At 50.8% G+C, this 18,073-nt stretch overlaps 7 protein-coding genes across 7 annotated transcripts; 5 read left to right on the forward strand and 2 right to left on the reverse strand.

Annotated features, from left to right (window-relative positions):
* Positions 1-349: 349 nt before the first annotated feature.
* Positions 350-1,352, forward strand: N7496_001792 (VIT1/CCC1 transporter family protein; the record flags this gene model as incomplete). The annotated part of the gene is made up of 2 exons (XM_056694723.1): positions 350-714; positions 818-1,352. The coding sequence occupies 2 exons, from the start codon at positions 350-352 to the stop codon at positions 1,350-1,352; spliced, it is 900 nt and encodes a 299-aa protein (XP_056561452.1).
* A 410-nt stretch (positions 1,353-1,762) lies between these two features.
* On the reverse strand, positions 1,763-3,335 carry N7496_001793 (flavin monoamine oxidase family protein; the record flags this gene model as incomplete). The annotated part of the gene is made up of 2 exons (XM_056694724.1): positions 1,763-2,854; positions 2,898-3,335. The coding sequence occupies 2 exons, from the start codon at positions 3,333-3,335 to the stop codon at positions 1,763-1,765; spliced, it is 1,530 nt and encodes a 509-aa protein (XP_056561453.1).
* Positions 3,336-4,036: 701 nt separating this feature from the next.
* On the forward strand, positions 4,037-6,421 carry N7496_001794 (Zn(II)2Cys6 transcription factor; the record flags this gene model as incomplete). Its single annotated transcript, XM_056694725.1, has 4 exons — positions 4,037-4,122; positions 4,205-4,336; positions 4,400-5,093; positions 5,159-6,421. The coding sequence occupies 4 exons, from the start codon at positions 4,037-4,039 to the stop codon at positions 6,419-6,421; spliced, it is 2,175 nt and encodes a 724-aa protein (XP_056561454.1).
* A 1,461-nt stretch (positions 6,422-7,882) lies between these two features.
* On the forward strand, positions 7,883-8,167 carry N7496_001795 (uncharacterized protein; the record flags this gene model as incomplete). The annotated part of the gene is made up of 1 exon (XM_056694726.1): positions 7,883-8,167. One exon carries the CDS (start codon positions 7,883-7,885, stop codon positions 8,165-8,167), a length of 285 nt encoding a protein of 94 aa, XP_056561455.1.
* An 813-nt stretch (positions 8,168-8,980) lies between these two features.
* Positions 8,981-9,315, forward strand: N7496_001796 (uncharacterized protein; the record flags this gene model as incomplete). Its single annotated transcript, XM_056694727.1, has 2 exons — positions 8,981-9,140; positions 9,197-9,315. The coding sequence occupies 2 exons, from the start codon at positions 8,981-8,983 to the stop codon at positions 9,313-9,315; spliced, it is 279 nt and encodes a 92-aa protein (XP_056561456.1).
* Positions 9,316-12,004: 2,689 nt separating this feature from the next.
* On the forward strand, positions 12,005-13,498 carry N7496_001797 (phosphatase PAP2 family protein; the record flags this gene model as incomplete). Its single annotated transcript, XM_056694728.1, has 2 exons — positions 12,005-12,423; positions 12,619-13,498. 2 exons carry the CDS (start codon positions 12,005-12,007, stop codon positions 13,496-13,498), a joined length of 1,299 nt encoding a protein of 432 aa, XP_056561457.1.
* Positions 13,499-15,699: 2,201 nt separating this feature from the next.
* N7496_001798 (phospholipid:diacylglycerol acyltransferase) lies at positions 15,700-17,727 on the reverse strand (the record flags this gene model as incomplete). The annotated part of the gene is made up of 3 exons (XM_056694729.1): positions 15,700-15,845; positions 15,908-17,315; positions 17,395-17,727. The coding sequence occupies 3 exons, from the start codon at positions 17,725-17,727 to the stop codon at positions 15,700-15,702; spliced, it is 1,887 nt and encodes a 628-aa protein (XP_056561458.1).
* Between the last annotated feature and the right edge of the window lie 346 nt (positions 17,728-18,073).

Consider the following 18,073-nt stretch of genomic DNA (forward strand, 5'->3'; position numbering starts at 1 on the left):
AACACCGACCACTGCCAAGCACGTTGTTCCTTAATAGGCTGGGATGCTTTGCGATCGGCGGGGAACTTGACTGACGGCCTGTCCACCGGCCTCCCAGCGACTCCGATTACTCCGCACCACCAGGTGTAACGCTTCCAAGCGAGAGGAGAGAGCACATGCAGCTCCACGCTCGCGTCCTTCTCTTAAGCCCGCCTTCTCGAATCTTTTTTTTTTGGTCTTCCTTTCTTTTTGCTCGCGTGGAAAGACACTTTTGAGACATCCCTAGTTAAACAAGGGATAACAATAACATTCATCTGGATTTTGTGATTCCAACCCATTCATTTCTTCCGAGTCTCTCTCCTTTATCACCATGTCAATTACTTCAACGAGTGGCCTCATGTCGAACTATTCACGTCTTTCCGACCACCGGTCCTCGACCGACGAGGAGAATGAGAAGGATATGCATTTGCGTTTGCAATCCGATGTTGAAGCTGGTGAGAGTCAGATTCGCCGTACGGTGGCAGCAGACAAGAAGCCATCACGCTGGATTGACGGTCGTACCGTCTCCGACGCCATTATCGGTCTCTCGGACGGCATGACGGTCCCATTTGCACTCACTGCGGGACTATCAGCCTTGGGCGATACCAAGGTGGTCGTTTTTGGTGGTATGGCGGAGCTTATCGCAGGCGCCATCTCTATGGGCTTGGGTGGCTACCTTGGCGCAAAGAGTGAAGAGTAAGCCAAGCTTTCCTTCCAATTTTCCAATGCACGGCCTAGCCATACAACAAACTACCTCAATGGGCCCTTGAGAGCAATAATCGCTGACTAGATTTCACAGGGAATCCTACAAGGCCACTCTCAAGGAGACCGAAACCCAGACTATGACGGACCCCGCCTCCGTTTCTACCACTATCGAGGAGATCTTCGAGCCATACGAGCTTCCCGCCGAACTAGTCTCCCAGTTGACCAGCCATCTCTCCGCCTCCCCCATGCTTCCATCTTTCCTCATGAACTTCCACCACACTCTCCCCGAACCTTCCGGCTCCCGTGCCGTCATCTGCGCCCTGACTATTGCCTTGGGCTACTTCATTGGTGGTTTCGTGCCTCTGCTGCCTTATTTCTTCGTCGGCCCCCACGATGCTTTTGTCGCACTGCGCTGGTCCATTGCCACCATGGCCGTTGCCCTGTTCCTCTTTGGGTATGGCAAGACCTGCTTCGTGAGTGGATGGAGGGGGCGCAGAAATGTGCGCAAGGGTGTGATCGGTGGCTTCCAAATGGTGCTGGTTGGTGGTGTGGCAGCTGGATCAGCCATGGGACTGGTTAAGGCGTTCCAATTGCTGGCGAATGGGCATGAGCATGCCAAGCATGACTAAGTCTGAGGAAGTGAAGACTTCTAGCTTTATGTGTACAACTTCGATTCCCCTCATTTCCGTTCTTTCTGGCTGGGTTTGATTTGGCGTTCATGGCATGGTGTTCTCGATCGGGCCACTCAGGCCGCGGCGGCGTTTTCTCGTTTCTTTTTTTCTGAGTCTCCGATTCATGATATGTGATCATGAATGGAGGCAGTCTACAGACATTATGGACAAAAGTATCCACAGCATCAAACCAATATAGACATGCTTTTTTGTGTGACGGGTCATACCGAATAATCAACCGTACTATTAAATTAGACGGACAAGTCAATCGGACAAAAATTCAAACTGATGCGCATTTGCAGTAGCAGTATTTACAGAAGACTTAGACCCAGATAGTATGTACACCCCAACTCCCTTCCCCCTCAACATCAAAGCTTAGAAGCGACGGGCCGCACATCCCGCAGCTCATCGTGAACAATCTTCGCAACTCTCCCACCGTCATCAATAGCCCCATCGATGAACCCTCTCCATCCAAACGAAGAGTCTGAGCTCGCAAAGAACACATTCCCATGTCGTTCTCGCAGCGCCTGCAAATACTTCGTCGTCATACCCGGCCTCAACCACTCCCACGCACCACGAGCAAATTCATCCTTGTGCCAATTGTGGAACACCAACCGTTGAACATTCATGCCCGGGTAGAATTCCTCGAAGGCCTTCTTGGTGACTTGAATATCCTGCTCGGGATCCAAGTGAACACCGGGAAGGGAGCTTCCAAAAGCAACGAGGTGAGTATTTCCTGCGGGAGTAGTCCCATCACCGAACGTGTAAGTGAGTCTGCCATTGGGGTAATTCGTTGCCCCGAGCGAGCGCATCTCGGGATTCGCAACTTCAGCATGACACTTAACAACTTGGTTGACATGACCAGCCAGAGAAGCCTCCGTCTTCAGAGTCGGCAGCCCCGGCGTAAAAGCCAAAGTATGCAGGACATTCAACGGGACGGTGCAGACCAAACGTCTCGCCTTGAAGACCTCCACCCCATTTCGAGCGGTGACTTCAACTCGATCTCCGTGATCAATCACATCCCTGACCGGCGTGGAGAAAGAGTAATCCAATCTTCCCGTGGCGACAGCTTCGTCGAAAATGCGTCTCGCCAGTGCAGACTGGCCATCACGGAGCTTGTACGTGAGTCCGATAGCCATGAAATCGGGATAATTGTAGTTCATCAATGCCCACCACCGCAGTAGCTCGAAGAAAGATGCCTCTTCCCATTTTGCGCCGTGTGTGATGGCTAGGAATCCCTCGAACATGTTCTTCTCTAAGGGCGTCAAGTGAGGTGCAACCTGTGCCATGCGGTCGGCCATGGACATGTGGTCGTATTCCTGAACGCCGGCCATGTTGAATTCGATATCGTGTGGGTAGGGAATGACACTGCGGCCGAATTGACCGTCCACGTTGATGAATTTTTTGAACGCAGATTCGACAGTTGCATCCTGGATGGCCGAGTTAGTAACAGTCCCATCCTTCAAAAATTATTATCTGAGAAAAGGTGCGTGTATAGCATACCTCCTCATCATGCGATAAATGCTTAACCTCCCCATCCAAATTAACAGTAACCTTCGCCCCGCCCTCAACATTCTTCCTTGGCGAAATCTCCAATTGATCCATCATCCCATACCGTCTCAACTCTCGCCACACAAACGGTTGATGCCAGTGCACCCACGTCCCACCCATCTCGTAGGGATATCCGCCAATATTTGATGACCAAGACCGCCCACCGATACGGTCTCGCGCTTCGACGAGGAGCACGTTGTTGCCGGCGAGGGCGAGGTCCCGACAGGTAGTTAGCCCGGCGTATCCGCCTCCAATCACGATTACGTCGTAGTGCTTCCCCCTTGTGAAATGGGTGGATGGTTGAATTAGACCTAGGGTTGGGACGCCTTGGACTAGGCCGGTGGCCTTGGTCCATTGGTAGCCGTCACGGCTTTTGGGTGAATTAGTCATGGTAGAAGATTGTGATGTTGGTAGAATTGATTCTTGAAGAGAGTTGTCTCTGGGAGGGTACTTATATTCTTATATTTCAAGCAAATCTGGGTCATCTATACCCCATGATTCAGCGGCTATCTTGTTGCCTCAACCTGCTCGGAATCATGGATAGGATTCCGAGGCCGATACCGATATCGAGGCTTATCGCCCGCGCGTGCGGAGAAACTGCGCTTGTTTTTCTATTTCGGGCATAGATATTCAACTATTCCCTCAAATTTGCTTATTATATGATATTCTATTTCCGATTTGCAGATCTTGTTGTGCTTACATGGGGATGATCACGGTTTCTTGACGTGGAGGTCTACCCTGCATATAACCTGTCCGGCAATGACTGAAGATGATGATTGAACGAGAGTTAGCCATACCTATTTCCTAGACTGTTTACTAAACTTAGCCTTCTCCCATTGAGCATACGTTCCTCCTCTATTTTGTGTAAAATTTCTATGGACTGGTCTAGTTGTTGTTGAGTGTATCCCTCATTGAAGGTTGCGATATCACATACTCCACTTCCTCTCCACATTGTCCAATCGCATCGCCCCGCCTCTTTTGTTCCGTCTCGGTCTACCTTTCCGCTTCCGAGCTTTCTTTAACTCCCATCGGTCTTGCAACGACGCACCCTCGTTACATTCCGTCACTTCTATACTATCATTCCTCGGATCATGGCAAGCGAATCGCCTGGTCGAGATGTGGATCCGACCGCATCATACCATCCGAAGAAGCGAGCGAAATACACTCAGATCGCTTGGTGCGTCACCCTCGCTCCGTCCCGCGATCTAGCACAGGACAGACTTCTGTGGAACGATACGTGCTCGTGCTGACTATTGTAGCAATGAGTGTAAACGGCGCAAGATCAAGTGTAGCGGGGGCTCTACATGTTCACGCTGTGCCCGTGGCAAAATCCCGTGCATTTATCCCACGGATCGCACGCCAATCCAAGAGACCGAGTTCAAAGATGCGCGGTAAGTCTTCATAACAGAATACGACTAGCCAAGCCACTGTAACCAGTCACTGATCCCCCATAGCGTCGGCCCCAGATTTGACTCCGTTGATCGGCAATTGGAGAGGCTTCAGCGGGAAATGCGGAGTATATCTACTCGACTGCGAGAGTTAGAGGCTTCCAGTCCGGGATCGTCAAGACCTGCAAAGACATCTACTCCAAGGGAGTTGGATCGTATTCTGAACGCCCCGAAGTCACCACCGTATGTTGGGCCAACTAGTGCGGAGTTTGGACTTCGACGACAGAGGGCTTCGTCGAGAAACCCTGCTAGTGATGAGGCCGATGAGGACATGCCCTTGTCTACGCCAACTCGGAGTCCCACTCCAGACGGGACTGCTTCGCATGCAGGGAGTGGTATCCGCCTCGGTCTTGATGATGCCCTTCGCCTAGTACAGGTGTATGAAGATCTTGTTGGAGTTATGTATCCCTGTGTGGATATAGATGGTGTTCGTGGCTATGTGCACGAGTACTATCGCTCCCACGATACGATACTTACCGATGCGACTGACTCGCTAGATAAAGCTTCGACAGACCAGGATTGGTTCTTTGCTCGGGATATCCAGGTGTTGAAATTGATTCTCGCAACTGCCCTGCTAGCGGAGTCCCATGGCCGCAGTGAAGCTGCTGCGCAGCTTGCGGATAGTGTTGAAGACCGGTTTGCCAGCCGGTTCAAGGTTGCTGAGGTGGATATGAAAGAGATATTGATCATGACATTGCTGGTATGCTAACCCCCTACGTGTCACCATTGTCCGAGATACGTACCTGGTCTAACTTTCGTCAATAGTCAATTTTCCACTCGTATCGAGACGATGAGGTCATCTCCTGGCGTATGATTCGCATCGCGACAAGTGCCTGCATGGAACTGGGCCTCCATCGACAGGAAACTTGGCAGCGGACAGGAGGTGTCTTCCCCGGTGAGCTAGCCTGGACTTGGGCGATGCGGCTCTTCTGGTGCATCTACGTACTCGATCGAAAGTGGTCATTTGGCAGTGGACTTCCTTTCGGCATCCAGGACATGGATATGGATACCAATCTCCCCGAGCCGGGACACTCTACCCCATACTTGACATGCATGATCTCGTACGCGCGGTTGAGCACCAAGATCTGGGGCTTGGTCATGGAGTGGCCCAAACACTCGCGTCTAGCAACCGCCGATAAATGCGCCGAGTTGGATGCACAGGTGCAGCAATGGATTTGGTCGATTCCTCGCGAGCTACGCTTCGACCCGAATCGGCAAGCTGGCTTGCTTGCCAGAACCGAACAATCACAGCAAAATGATCGTGCGATGATGCTGCAGGTCTTGCTCGCATTGCAGGGAAACCAGCTTCGGATCCTAGTATATCGGCAAAATCTACAAAGCAGTGAACACATCGCCGGAGACGTTGCTGGAGCGACTATCGCTGTTGAAACGGCGAAGAGCACAATCCACATGTTGGAATATTTCAGCGGTGTGACAAATATCTACTTTCAACGTCCGGAGCCGTTCAACTATTTCTTGATCTCTGCGTTAGCTGCTCTTCTCTTGGCAGTCCTGCACGCCCCGAGTCGCTTCAGTCACGTCTGCCGGCCAGAGTTCTATACAGCTATAGAGCTTGTGCGTCGTTCAGCGACTCGTGCTCGAACATCGCGGCGCTTGCAGAAGATCATCCGCAGTCTGAAACATATTCAGTTACACAAGGGAGGCCCAGATCATCAAACGGGCTCTCATGGTCGTCCGGCAAAACCACGGACTCGGGGTACCAAAAGAGCTGCAGATTACCACCCACACCCAGCAACACAGACAGATTCGACGACTTCCCGCGGTCCGTGGGATATCAATTCCCTCTCAACTCCAGTATCACAGCCTACATCGAATCTCCATCCGAACCAACACTACGACACATCAACGACTCCATGGCAAATATCCCCCGGGGTGATAGACGAGTCTAACATCTGCGAAGATCTGAGCAGCTTCTTCGAGAATGCCGGTGATCTCTATTTCGATTCTCATGCAACTTCGGACCTACACTTGCCCACCGGACCGGATTTGTCATTAGCCAGGGGGTAGATATGGGGTTTTTCTCTGTTCCTGCGAACCCACAGTCACCTAATACCGCTTTCGATGCGTTTGAAGCCGACAATGAGGAATTGACGAGAGTGATGGCTGGTCTGCTATAAGATTTAAAGACTTCATGGTTAACTACCATGGTTATCTGAATTCCTTTGCCTATTGAGCTTCCGTGATTCCAAAAGAACAACGTGCAGCACTTATTTGTCAGCTGACCTCCATACATCTGACATCTCCAATCAGCACACCGTTCCGAATGTTTGCTAGATCACTAGTCAGTCTCTTATCACGCGAGTTAACGACCAATGCTATCAACACGTTGCTGGCCATCAGGCGTGGCGGCGTGGAAGATCGAAGTATTGCGTCATGGCACCCTCATCAACTGCATGGCCGCAGGACTCGTTTCGTCCTGATCGGGCTGCAGTTTTAGTTGGGTAGGAATAATAAAGCCTTGTTAGTAAGGATTAGTTCGTCACTTTTTACAGAGTCTGATCCGGCCACTTATCGGGTAGTGGGTCGATCGCTGAGGTCATATGTTGGGGGAGGGGTATGATGAAAGTGCATGTTGATATATACAGCGATGGTGTATACATGAAGACCTATCCTAGAAAGTGAACGCAATAGGCGATATTCTAAATCAACACCATCGCTGTGAATTCCTTGTTAAACTTGCTGGCAGTTAAGTCGCGGGGGCTATGCCATCATGCCAGATATGATGGTTTCGTCTCCGCGTTGCTGTGATCCACATGATCTACCAGCTTCTGCAGACCATGTAGCGGTCACACGGTATCAATTTACAGCGTCCACGGGAATAGACCGAGCATCAGACTTTAGTATCATTTTCTTACGGGCCATTGCAAGTCGCATCGATTTCCTGGTGGGATAATGGAGTACTGGGTGGCCCCCAGGAATGCTGGCTGTGCAGTGCCAAGGTGTTGTATTTACGGGTGTAAGGGGTCTGACTGAGTACATAGCCACTCAAGCCGACATTCTTGGGGGCTAAGGTTGGTGAAAATATGGGGTAGGAGGGGTTTCAATGTGTAAATATGGTGCATAGTATATGCTACTGCCTGGGTCTTGTTCTATGGTTAGTAACTCGAGATTATGGGTCGGGTTGGGGAGATTGTGAAATCGTCCGTTGTCCGTTGCCCTTGCGTTGGGTCGGAGGTTACATGCGTCTTCTAGTCCTCTGATTAGTTATCCTACGATGCAGGATCCGACGCAGTGCTCGTCCTTGAGCGGTGCATCAAGCACAATCAGGGAAGCAATCAAGGGATGGACATGATTTAGGGTTCAAGGGTGCTTACAGTCATCGCGAAGCATATGACTGGAAACGGCAACACGCTTAAAGGAGGACTGGAAGTTAGAAGAGCTCTTCCTGATTAACCAGTTAGCACAGCGTATTCAGCCTCCAGCCAACGCAAGCTGACGATGATGAGGTCAGGCCACGTCCCCCACGCCATGTGGCGCAGTGACTGGCTCGTGCGGGAAAACGGTAAGATGGAGAGCGAACACGTTGACGAACGTTGGCCAATGCCAACGTATGAAGTAGTAGAGCCTACTCCCAGCCTTGTATTACTACGCAGCTACAAGAATCAGCGCGCAGTGCTTACCGTTTTCGTGGGTGATGCTCTGGAAATGAAAGGAGCTGGTCCGTCGCTCAAGCCTTGCATCACCATGGCCACGGCCATGCACAGCCCATTCCGCACGTACGGCGTATCCACCGTCGCGCTAGGCAGCCATTAAGATACCCGAGTCAAACGAATACGATTAGCATTTAGATCAATGAGGATAGTTGAGGCGGTTAAGTGATAATTATAAACATGGTACCAGTGGTTTTGACGGTTTTGTCACGGTTGTGAACGTTCCGATGCCGTTACGATGGTCTTTCACGATGTGACTGTACGGCGATTATGGGAATGCCGTGTCTTGTAAGCGCCCTCGTGGGGATTTGAGGAGAGCCGTGGGCGGTTTGATTGGAGGGTTCGTGTGCGCGACGTTGGAATATGAAACGACAGGTTATCTGGTCGAGGGGGTTGGAGGGTGTTTGGACTGGAGGTTTGAGTATGCGATTACAGTAGGAAAGAAGATGTAATAATTGGATGGAGTAGCTAGTCTGCAAAGTTAGACTCGCATATATTGAGGAGAGTCACAATTGGAACCGACTCGTCAAAATCAAGCTTGATAGATGTCAAGGCATGCTTTCGTTTACTGTTTACTGACTCGGGATATGTCGACATCCTGTTGAATATATCTGGATCTTTACAATCGTAGAAGAATCAGTGCAAAGCGATCCCGTGCCATATGATACTGGTGATCTATACTCTATGCTGTATACTTCTTCTCATACTCGGTCAACATCGTCACTTCTTCGTTTGCTACTACACCCACGCCGAAAAAGGCAACAACGATGGCGACAACTCCTTCTCAAAACGATGTATCTCAGTTTCTAGCAGGGAAGACAAGGAACAAGAAATCCTCATCACGATTCTTCAATCTCAGCCTTTGATCACTTGGTTTCCATCTTGAAGTGTACTACCACCACCCCAACGCCAAACAATGGCGCCCATCCCCGAATGGATCCACGCAGTCCTACACCACCAACAAGTGATCGCCTCGGACGCCAGCTTCGCCGAAAAGGCAATCATTCTTCTCGTCGTCGGACACATCCTTGTCCTCTACACGGTGCTATGCTGGCTGGGAGCTAGCACGATCACTGGTGAGCTCCCATCTGACAGAGAGAAGTTGAGCTTCAGCTAAAAATGTCATCCCCAGCCGACACCCGCGATCATCGAAACTCGGAGTGCCTCGAGAACCAGTACGAGCTCGAGCCACGATCATGGAGCACCAACGTTAAGAAACACGGCCCAAGCTCCTCCGACCTGCATATTTGACAACAGGCCGGGCCAATGTCGACGCGAAAGTGATTGCGATACGTCGAATTTGCCGTTACCAGACTGGATCGTCGCGCATGCTACTGTACCACGGAGCAAACATATTTAACGGAGCTTGGACTAATGAACTGCTCGGCGAATAAATTTATCCAATTACCGCTCAGGTACCGCGGAGCTTTGATCTGCAGTGATTGGACGGTCGCGCGACACGGCGATTTCTGAAACTGGGGGGCGGGAAAACTAGACCGTGATGGTCTTACGGCGAAGGATGGAATGGTCCTGAATCAGTGATACCTACAGTATGGATTGTGCCTATACGAATATACGAGGCTACGAGACCCCCAAATCAGTGGCTGGAAAAGAGAGGGGGCTGGTGGGATTTCGAATCGGCACTAACGACGGAGCATCAGCACAGAACATTGAATATCGGTGGCTGGATGGTGTTTACCCCTGAACTAGTGATGGACTGACAGGAAATCGTAGTCAATTAGGATGCATTATTCATGTTTTAATTATGGGGCCCGGACATTAGGAACTGCCATTTTTTTGAGACAAGAAGCAATAGAACTGCACATCCTCATTTCTCCATTTCTTCAGTAAAGCGCTGGGGCCCTCAGCGGCTCCAGCTCCCGCGAAATAGTCTTCGGTAGTGCCGAATGAATCTGAAATTTCAGGATATTTACCTTTCCATTCTGCTGCCCAAGCTGCGAGGAGCTGCTAGTTTTGTATTCTCCGGTAGCTTCGTTGGCTGGCTACACTATTTGGGTACTATTATCTAGTATTTCTTAACTATAGTTCCGTACCATTGGCTGTCAGGACCTACGGCTGTCAACTTTGAACTATAACCTCCACTGCCGTGCAGTTATGCGGTAGTTTCCAGTCCATATCGTCGTACAGAGCAGGTTCACACGCGACCAGAAGTATAATCCTCCCCGTGATTTACGAATAGGCACACGTCGACCAAGTATCACCAATTCACCATGCCCCTGGATCCGCCGCGTCACCCCGAGGTCTGGTTCCCTTGGGACGTCGTGTATTTCCAGATTCGCTTCTCATGGCAGGTTGAATACCCGCTGACTAAGTAATAATACACCAGAGGTGGAATTGCTTCACTATCACTACGGAGTTCTGTTGGTGAACTATGGACATTGGAGTCCTACTAGGGCGGATTAGGGTAAAGAAACAATTGCAGTAATCACCCCGACGACCGACGCGTAGTCGGATGCTGTACGACCGTTGGTGGGCTAAGCGAAATTGAGGTCGGAGGGTGAAAAGGACTTACCTCCGTATTCAGGATTCTCGTTGGCTTACGAGTGTAATAATGGGGGCCAAGGCTGAAGGGGAGGGGCCAATAATGGATCTCCTGGGCTTTTATTGAAAAAAGGTCGGAAGGGCCAAGAAGCTGGATGAGATTTACGGCCAAGTTACTTACTACTGGACGTAGGAACCAAGAAACAAATAGTAATGCTTACAGTGGGTTACTAGTACTACTGGAAGAAGTTAGCTAATTAGCAGCTGAAAAGCGGCAATGGCTGACCAAACTTTCGAAGGGAAAATTTGCTTCAAGGACCTAAACGGGTCTTTGTTGGTGGTTTTTGTGGCTTTAGATTGGTTCCCGAGGGGGTCCATCGTCGCTGCACCCGTGGTCTTATTCTGCACTTGTTCGCACTTTTGGTAGTAATCGTGCGGTATTTTGGTTTTATACCTGCATAACCTTCCTAGCGTGACTTTCGTATTCTGTACGGAGTGGATTGTGGCTGCTTTGCCTTGTGCTTCATCATCTCGTAGGGCAGGTTTGTAGACACGAGCTGTTCTAGCTTAATAGTCAAGATTTATGACGATGATAGTCTAGTAGCTTGGCTATAGGGCTTGTAAATAGTGTCAAGCTATGGTCTCGGTCGCTGTATAACTTCATTATTCGAGGGTCGGGCAATCATAAGAAGTCATCTCGGTGATCTCTCGTGCTTCAGCCCGATCGGCCTCCGTCACCTCCGTTCCGCCGCATCCGCCCGGCACTCTCCCGGAGCTTATGGATCGTATGGATACCACGAGAGTAAAAAAAAACCAAATCAAAATCGGATTCTGATCTGATTATCATCTATCATGAAGAATCTGTTAATCTGGTATACCTACATCTCCAATATGGCTGCCTATCTGATTATAATTCTCCTAGAGACTATTTCTCGGCAGCTGTAATTAAAGGAGCACCGCCCCATGAACTAACTAACTACAGTAGTAATGTAGACCTAAGTTAGTTAACTTAGTTAACTGTAGTTCTTAGTCAGGCTCTTCGTGACGTTATGGACTTTTTTCTCCTGGCCGAACCCTGGAACACCCGTAATACCAATACCACCGTACGCGCTGTTCCTCTTCATAATCCTTACTCTCCCCCCCCCCTCTCGAATTTAATCTTAATCCTGATCCTCATCTTCCACCTCTTCGGCACACGCCTTGCATACAGACCGGACCTCCCACCTCCTCCCCTTCTTCCCCCTACCCTACTACTACTACTCTCTCTCATGCCGGTCTGTTGACGTGGATCTCTCGCTGTCACCGCCCTGTCGAATTCCTTCCCGTCTCATCCCGCGCGGTCTATCCCTCGAACGCCAGATTCCTCCTTCTCCCTTTCTCCCAGTTCGAGTGATTACCACGAGTCTTCTCTCCGCCAGGAGACTCGCACCGCGCAAAGATGAGCACCTTTCCGTCATGGAAGGATCGCACCCAGAACCAGTTCGGCAAGCTCCAGATCCAGATGCCATGGCGCTCCTTTCAGATGCTCGTACCGCATCGCATGCGTCGCAAGATCCGCTCAAAGCTTCGAAGTCGCTTATCGCCAACCTCGTCTATCTCGACTCTGCAGACCTCCTTCTCCCCCGTCGATACGCTTCGTTCGCTCCAGTCCCATCGCTGGACTATGTATGACTTCCAGTACCTACTTCTCCTTATCCTCGGCTTCTTCTCCTTGACGGTCATTCAATCCCCTGGCCCGCTGGCGAAGACCTCGATCGCGACTCTACTCCTATTCTCCCTTCTCCTGCCGATCACTCGACAGTTCTTCCTGCCATTCCTGCCCGTCGCTGGTTGGCTTATCTTCTTCTATGCGTGCCAGTAAGTCTGAAATTCAATCTCCCTTTTCGTTGGTGGTGTCGCCTCTCGTACGGGCTTACGCCCGTACCGAGTCAGCCCATACCGATGGCGAACGGAATGCTTCTCCGAGACGCGGTTCTGGAGGCAAAGCTTCGTTTTGTTTTTGCCGCATACGACAAATTGAAACAATTGGGTCTAACGGGTCGATTGCAACAGGTTCGTTCCTAGCGACTGGCGTCCCGCCATTTGGGTCCGGGTCTTGCCCGCCATGGAGAATATCCTCTATGGTGCGAACATCAGCAACATTCTGTCTGCCCACCAAAATGTGGTGCTCGATGTGCTGGCTTGGATCCCCTACGGTCTCTGCCACTACGGTGCTCCCTTTGTCGTCTCCCTGATCCTGTTCATCTTCGGACCTCCCGGAACGACCCCCCTCTTCGCCCGCACTCTCGGGTACATCAGCATGCTCGCTGTTACCGTTCAGCTGGTCTTCCCCTGCTCGCCCCCCTGGTATGAGAACCTGTACGGTCTCGCCCCGGCCGACTACTCCATGCAGGGTAACCCGGCTGGTCTCGCCCGTATCGACAAGCTGTTGGGAATTGACCTGTACACTTCGGGCTTCAAGCAGTCTCCGGTAGTCTTTGGCGCTTTCCCTTCGCTTCATGCTGCGGATTCCACCTTGGCCGCTCTGTTCATGAGCCACGTCTTCCCTCGGCTGAAGCCTCTCTGGGTCACCTACACCCTCTGGATGTGGTGGGCCACTATGTACCTGTCTCACCACTACGCTGTGGATCTGGTCTGCGGTGGTCTGCTCGCCACCGTGGCCTTCTACTTTGCCAAGACCCGCTTCCTCCCCCGTATCCAGACCGACAAGACGTTCCGCTGGGACTATGACTATGTTGAGATTGGTGACGCTTCTCGTGAATTCGGGTACGACCTCGCCAGCTTGGACGGTGACTTCAACCTCGACAGCGATGAGTGGACCGTGGGTTCTTCATCCTCGGTCAGCTCAGGTTCACTGAGCCCCGTTGACGACCACTACACCTGGGAAGGTGAGACTCTGACTTCGAACCACGACCTCGAAGCCGGTCGCTGAGCCATTCCTCTCGACTTGCATATATCTTTTTTCGACTCTGTTCATTAATGCATTTTTTATCTTTTTCTCCCCTTTGAGGGACGGCGTTACACTTCACGACAAATTTTGGGACCATCATCTGCATCGAGCCATTTTCGACACCTACGGTTTTTAATCACACCCCTACTATTGTGGACCATTGGATCAGGCGGTTCCCGACCCGCTTGAGCCGAAGGTCCTGTTTTTACCTTTCTGGCTGTACATGCCATTGTTCAATTCTCTCCATTGGGAGTTGAACGTCTTCCCGTCTATAATCTTAATACCGGCGGCGGGCCCTGGTCTGCCTACCTGGGCTTGTGTGACTGCGGAATGCATCTCAACTCCGCTCGCATCGCCACCGTTGGACACCTTCGCTTGTACAGAATACGGACTCGCCTCGACCCTTTTTTTCGAGACGGTCCATTACTTTCGATTCTTCAATTCTCACTGATGTCTTTCGCTACGACCCTTTTTTCACTGGATGAGCCTTTATTTTTACTCTTCGCTTCATCGCTCATCCAGTTGCACAAAACATTTTTATCATTCGTGTCGATCGCTTACGAATTGGCGCCTGGGAACTTTTTTGGGATACGGTTTATCGGGACTGGAAAAAAAGTTTCGGCGCCTTGCTTGCACTATCACTCGCTGTGCATTAGAACATTTTTTGGTTGGACATTCGCTAATTCGAGCACATTTTTGCATTTGGCACATAGAAGGAGGAATTGGGGATAGGAGAGGGTCTCCTTGTGGGTGCCGTCCTCGCTGGCAGGTGATATGATATCCTGTCGATGGTACCCGGGCAGTTCTGCCACGAGGAGAATCCTGCTGTGAGAGGTTTGAGATGAACCTGAAATTCTTTCAACGATTGGGATGGAATCTTGGCGACTGGGAGGTTGATGAGAGAAGGGAATCTGGACGGACCCCGTCTCTCCTACCTGGCCAGGTTTATTTCGCCAATCATCGCTGGTGGCTTTCGGGAATAATGGCGTGAACCGAACTCGATTTTGATTCGAGACATGCACCACACATACTACGCACCTTGCTCCACGACTCTTAATGTTTGACTCCTAATGTCTTCTTTTCTTTTCTCTGTTTCTTTCCTAGAGACGGTTGGCGGGGTGCTTGTGTGGTTGCTCTTTTCGTTTCTTTTCGGGGTACTGGGCTTGCAAGGCTCGCGGTTGGTGGTTTTCATCGTTCGCATTATCCTTAATCCCTAGATGAACTTATGAAGAATTGTACATTATTATTACTGTCATTGTGTGCTCTAAGCTCCTCGTAATGTATCATATTTTGCTCTGGGTATAGCTAGTAGGTACTCGAGTGAGTTATCTCGACATGCAACTATATCTACAGCTGTCTTCCACCTTATCGTAAAATAAAACACCGTATTCCCTCGTTATACTGTACCATCCTCTTAACCGTACCAATTACTCCCAGTGTCCCGTACTGTACAATATCCAACACCCCCGCCTTTCCTGCAGATCACCCACTAACATATGACTGGCTCAACCATCCTGCACGGGTCGATCCCACGGGCCCAAGGGTGCATGTGCCTTTCCGAGAAAGGCCGGAGCTAACCTCGACTGAACTAAGCAGATAATAGTGCGTAAATCAGGTGAGACCTTGGAAGGTGGATGTAGGTATACTTGGCTAGTTATGCAGGTTTTATGTCTTGGTATGCAGGGTTTAGCTGTACTTAGCTGTGCTTGTGCTTGTGCTTGTGCTTGTGCGTGTGCGTGTGCGTGTGCTTGGTTAACTTCTCCTTTGGGGGGTTTCGTATTCGTGAAAGTTGCTTTTCCACTGGATTATGCAAGCGAGGTTTATTTGGAATGGGATTGTGATAATGTGAGGGTTATGCGTCTGGCACATACAGTAAAGTAGGTTTTACGTTCGGGAGAGCGGTGCGTCGGATCGCCGATTCGTTCTGTTGGATTCCCGGACTTAAGTCTGCCGTTTTATTAAGGGATCTTCTTATAGGACTATGACATGCCCTAGATAACTAAAGGGTTCCTTTGCATGTATTATTATGCTGCTAGCATACTTGGATAATCGGAGTTAACGGCTGCATTATGTTTGTCCTTTAAATATCATACAAGTTTCTGTCAGAGCAATGGAGCATGACATGAAACCAGCCAAAGCGCATCCGTAAATTTTCATCAAAGTCTCTATACTATGGGTAGGTCTTATTCGTCATCAAAAATTTGTACACGCTCTGCGTACTCGCGGATATTCGACACGAATGTCTCTTCGATCAGATCGCCTTTTCCACCGGCGACGCGGAGGATAAGGTCGTTTAGTGAGGCGCGGCCGAGGATGTCAACGTGGTCACCTGGTGTTGTTAGATTTGAGCACGGTATACGGAAAGAGAAATCGGGGTGATGGTTAACATACCTGTGTTTGGGCCACCGCGTGCTGAGAAGCGGTCCGGTTCATGGGGCATCTCAAAGACCTTGATCTTCGAGCCCGCTGGGTTATATCGCTTCATGCGCCAACCCTTGGCACACATATAGCCTGTACTGAGCAAATTGACAGTACCGTCGCCTTCACCCATCATGACACCGTGATCGATATGCTCGTTAATGGTCACGGTAGTGTCGATACTAACATTAAGATTGACCAAGGGATCAAGCTCCTCCTGGTAGAAGTAGCTCCGCTCCGTGGGCTTTCCAACGCCATAGAAGCAGTAAATCTTCATATCCGGGGCATAGGGCAACCGGGCCTCGAGCGGGTTTAACCACGTCCGTGGGTCTTTCTCGTTGGCCTCGACTTCCCGCTTTGTATGGGCTACACCGTGCGAGTAGCTGCCCAGCACCTGCTGGCGGTACCAATCCTCACTCTGGTCCAGGAGGTACTGCAGACTCTCGGTGGCCGTAAGGTTGCGGCGTGTCCAGGAGGAGTTGGTCTCACGGAAGTTGAGCAGATTGCCGAAGCTGATTTCTTGCCCTGGCTGGTCATCCGGGGCCCAGGTTGCGTTGCCCCAAACGGCTTCGCCGCCCTTGGGCAGCATACTAGAAATGCCGGGCATGGCTCGGAAGATCTCTGCACGCTCTTCCTTCGACAAGAACTTCTCCAGGCCGTACACGGCAAAGGCGTTCAGTTGTGCTGTATCGCGCATCTCGCCGGACAGCACAGCGGTAAGTCCTTTGACGGCACCAAGCATGCATCCACTGATGTTGACCCACGAGTCAATGTGCTTATTGACCCAGTCCTTGCCACCCTTGCCGTGATCTTCGCTCTCCACCCATTTGAAAAAGTACATCACGACCTGCGATCCCATACTGTGCGATGTCAGTGTAATCTTCTCGCCCTGGCCCTCCACCGCGGCTTCGATATAAGATTTCAGCCGGCTGAAGTACTTGTCGCGAACTTCGAGATTGCCATACGCTAGCCGCCAGTCATAAGCTGCAGTAAACGCATTGGTCGGGTCATAGCCAATAGTCGCCAGGTTCTCGAGAATCTTATTCCAAATCCAGTACCCAGTAATAAAGAAGTCTGTGGCATCGAATCCCTGTGCAGCCCGTAGCTTGATGCCGGGTGGATCGAGACCAGTTTCACGATCGAGCATGATGTGATTCTTCCATTCTGCTTTATCCATCACCAGTGCCCGCATCATGCTCCAGCTGCCCCAGAGTCGACGGCGGAAATACTGGCGCGAATTGACACCGGTGCCCCAACTTTCCAGACCGGTTGAGATGACTCCGGGGATCATCACGACCGGGTGTTTCGCTTCGACCCCTTGTGCTTGAAGGTGTAAACCAACTGAGAATGAATCGTAACTGACGGCATCGCGTTCATGTTGCTAAACTCACGCGATAAGAGTTAGCAGATCTCTCCAAGCACAGGGTAGCTAGCTAAACAAGGGCGCAAGGCAAACGCACCGAGAACGCCTTTGCATCACGCACAATTCCTTGGGGTATCACATCAATCAAAGATTCGAGGTTCAAGTCCATCAGCGAGTCCAAGGAAATGACCTCTTGCTGGTTCGCGAAGAACAGGGCGATAAATATGCCGAACAGGCCACCCAGCACGAAGATGAATCCATTGCGACGTTTGCTTCGCGGTCGGATAACCAGCTGCTTCACCTTTGCGCCATCGAATTCAGCGCGAAGTTTGTCCTCTTCCGTTTGGATCCGGTTCAGCCGGGGCTTGTCCTTGTTGTCGTTACTGTCGCCAGAAGGGGCGTCGTCCTTGCCCGTGCGGCGGCGCAACATATTGCGACCGCTCAGAGGGGTATGCTGCTCAAGAGAGCTATGACGAGAACCCAGCAGTACACACTTTGCCTGGAGAGGATGGTCGATGTAAAAAAGGTAGAAGAACTCAGTACTAAGAGAGCATCTCCCTAAAATCAAGGAATGTGTACCTGCGCGAACGTGAACGGGACGATCGGCGTCACATGGCAATCGCGGACCCAACTTACTTCCCAGCTTGCTCCGCCCCACGAACGCTTCTCTATCACCAATCAACCTGCTTTCCCACCAACAACCCAGAACTCCACGACCCATTCCCAAATTTCGAGATCGGAGCTCCGATACCTATACCCCTCCGTATCCATGAGCT

Source organism: Penicillium cataractarum (genome assembly GCF_028827025.1).
Source record: "Penicillium cataractarum strain IBT 29864 chromosome Unknown utg000001l, whole genome shotgun sequence".
Taxonomy (NCBI): Eukaryota; Fungi; Ascomycota; class Eurotiomycetes; order Eurotiales; family Aspergillaceae; genus Penicillium; species Penicillium cataractarum.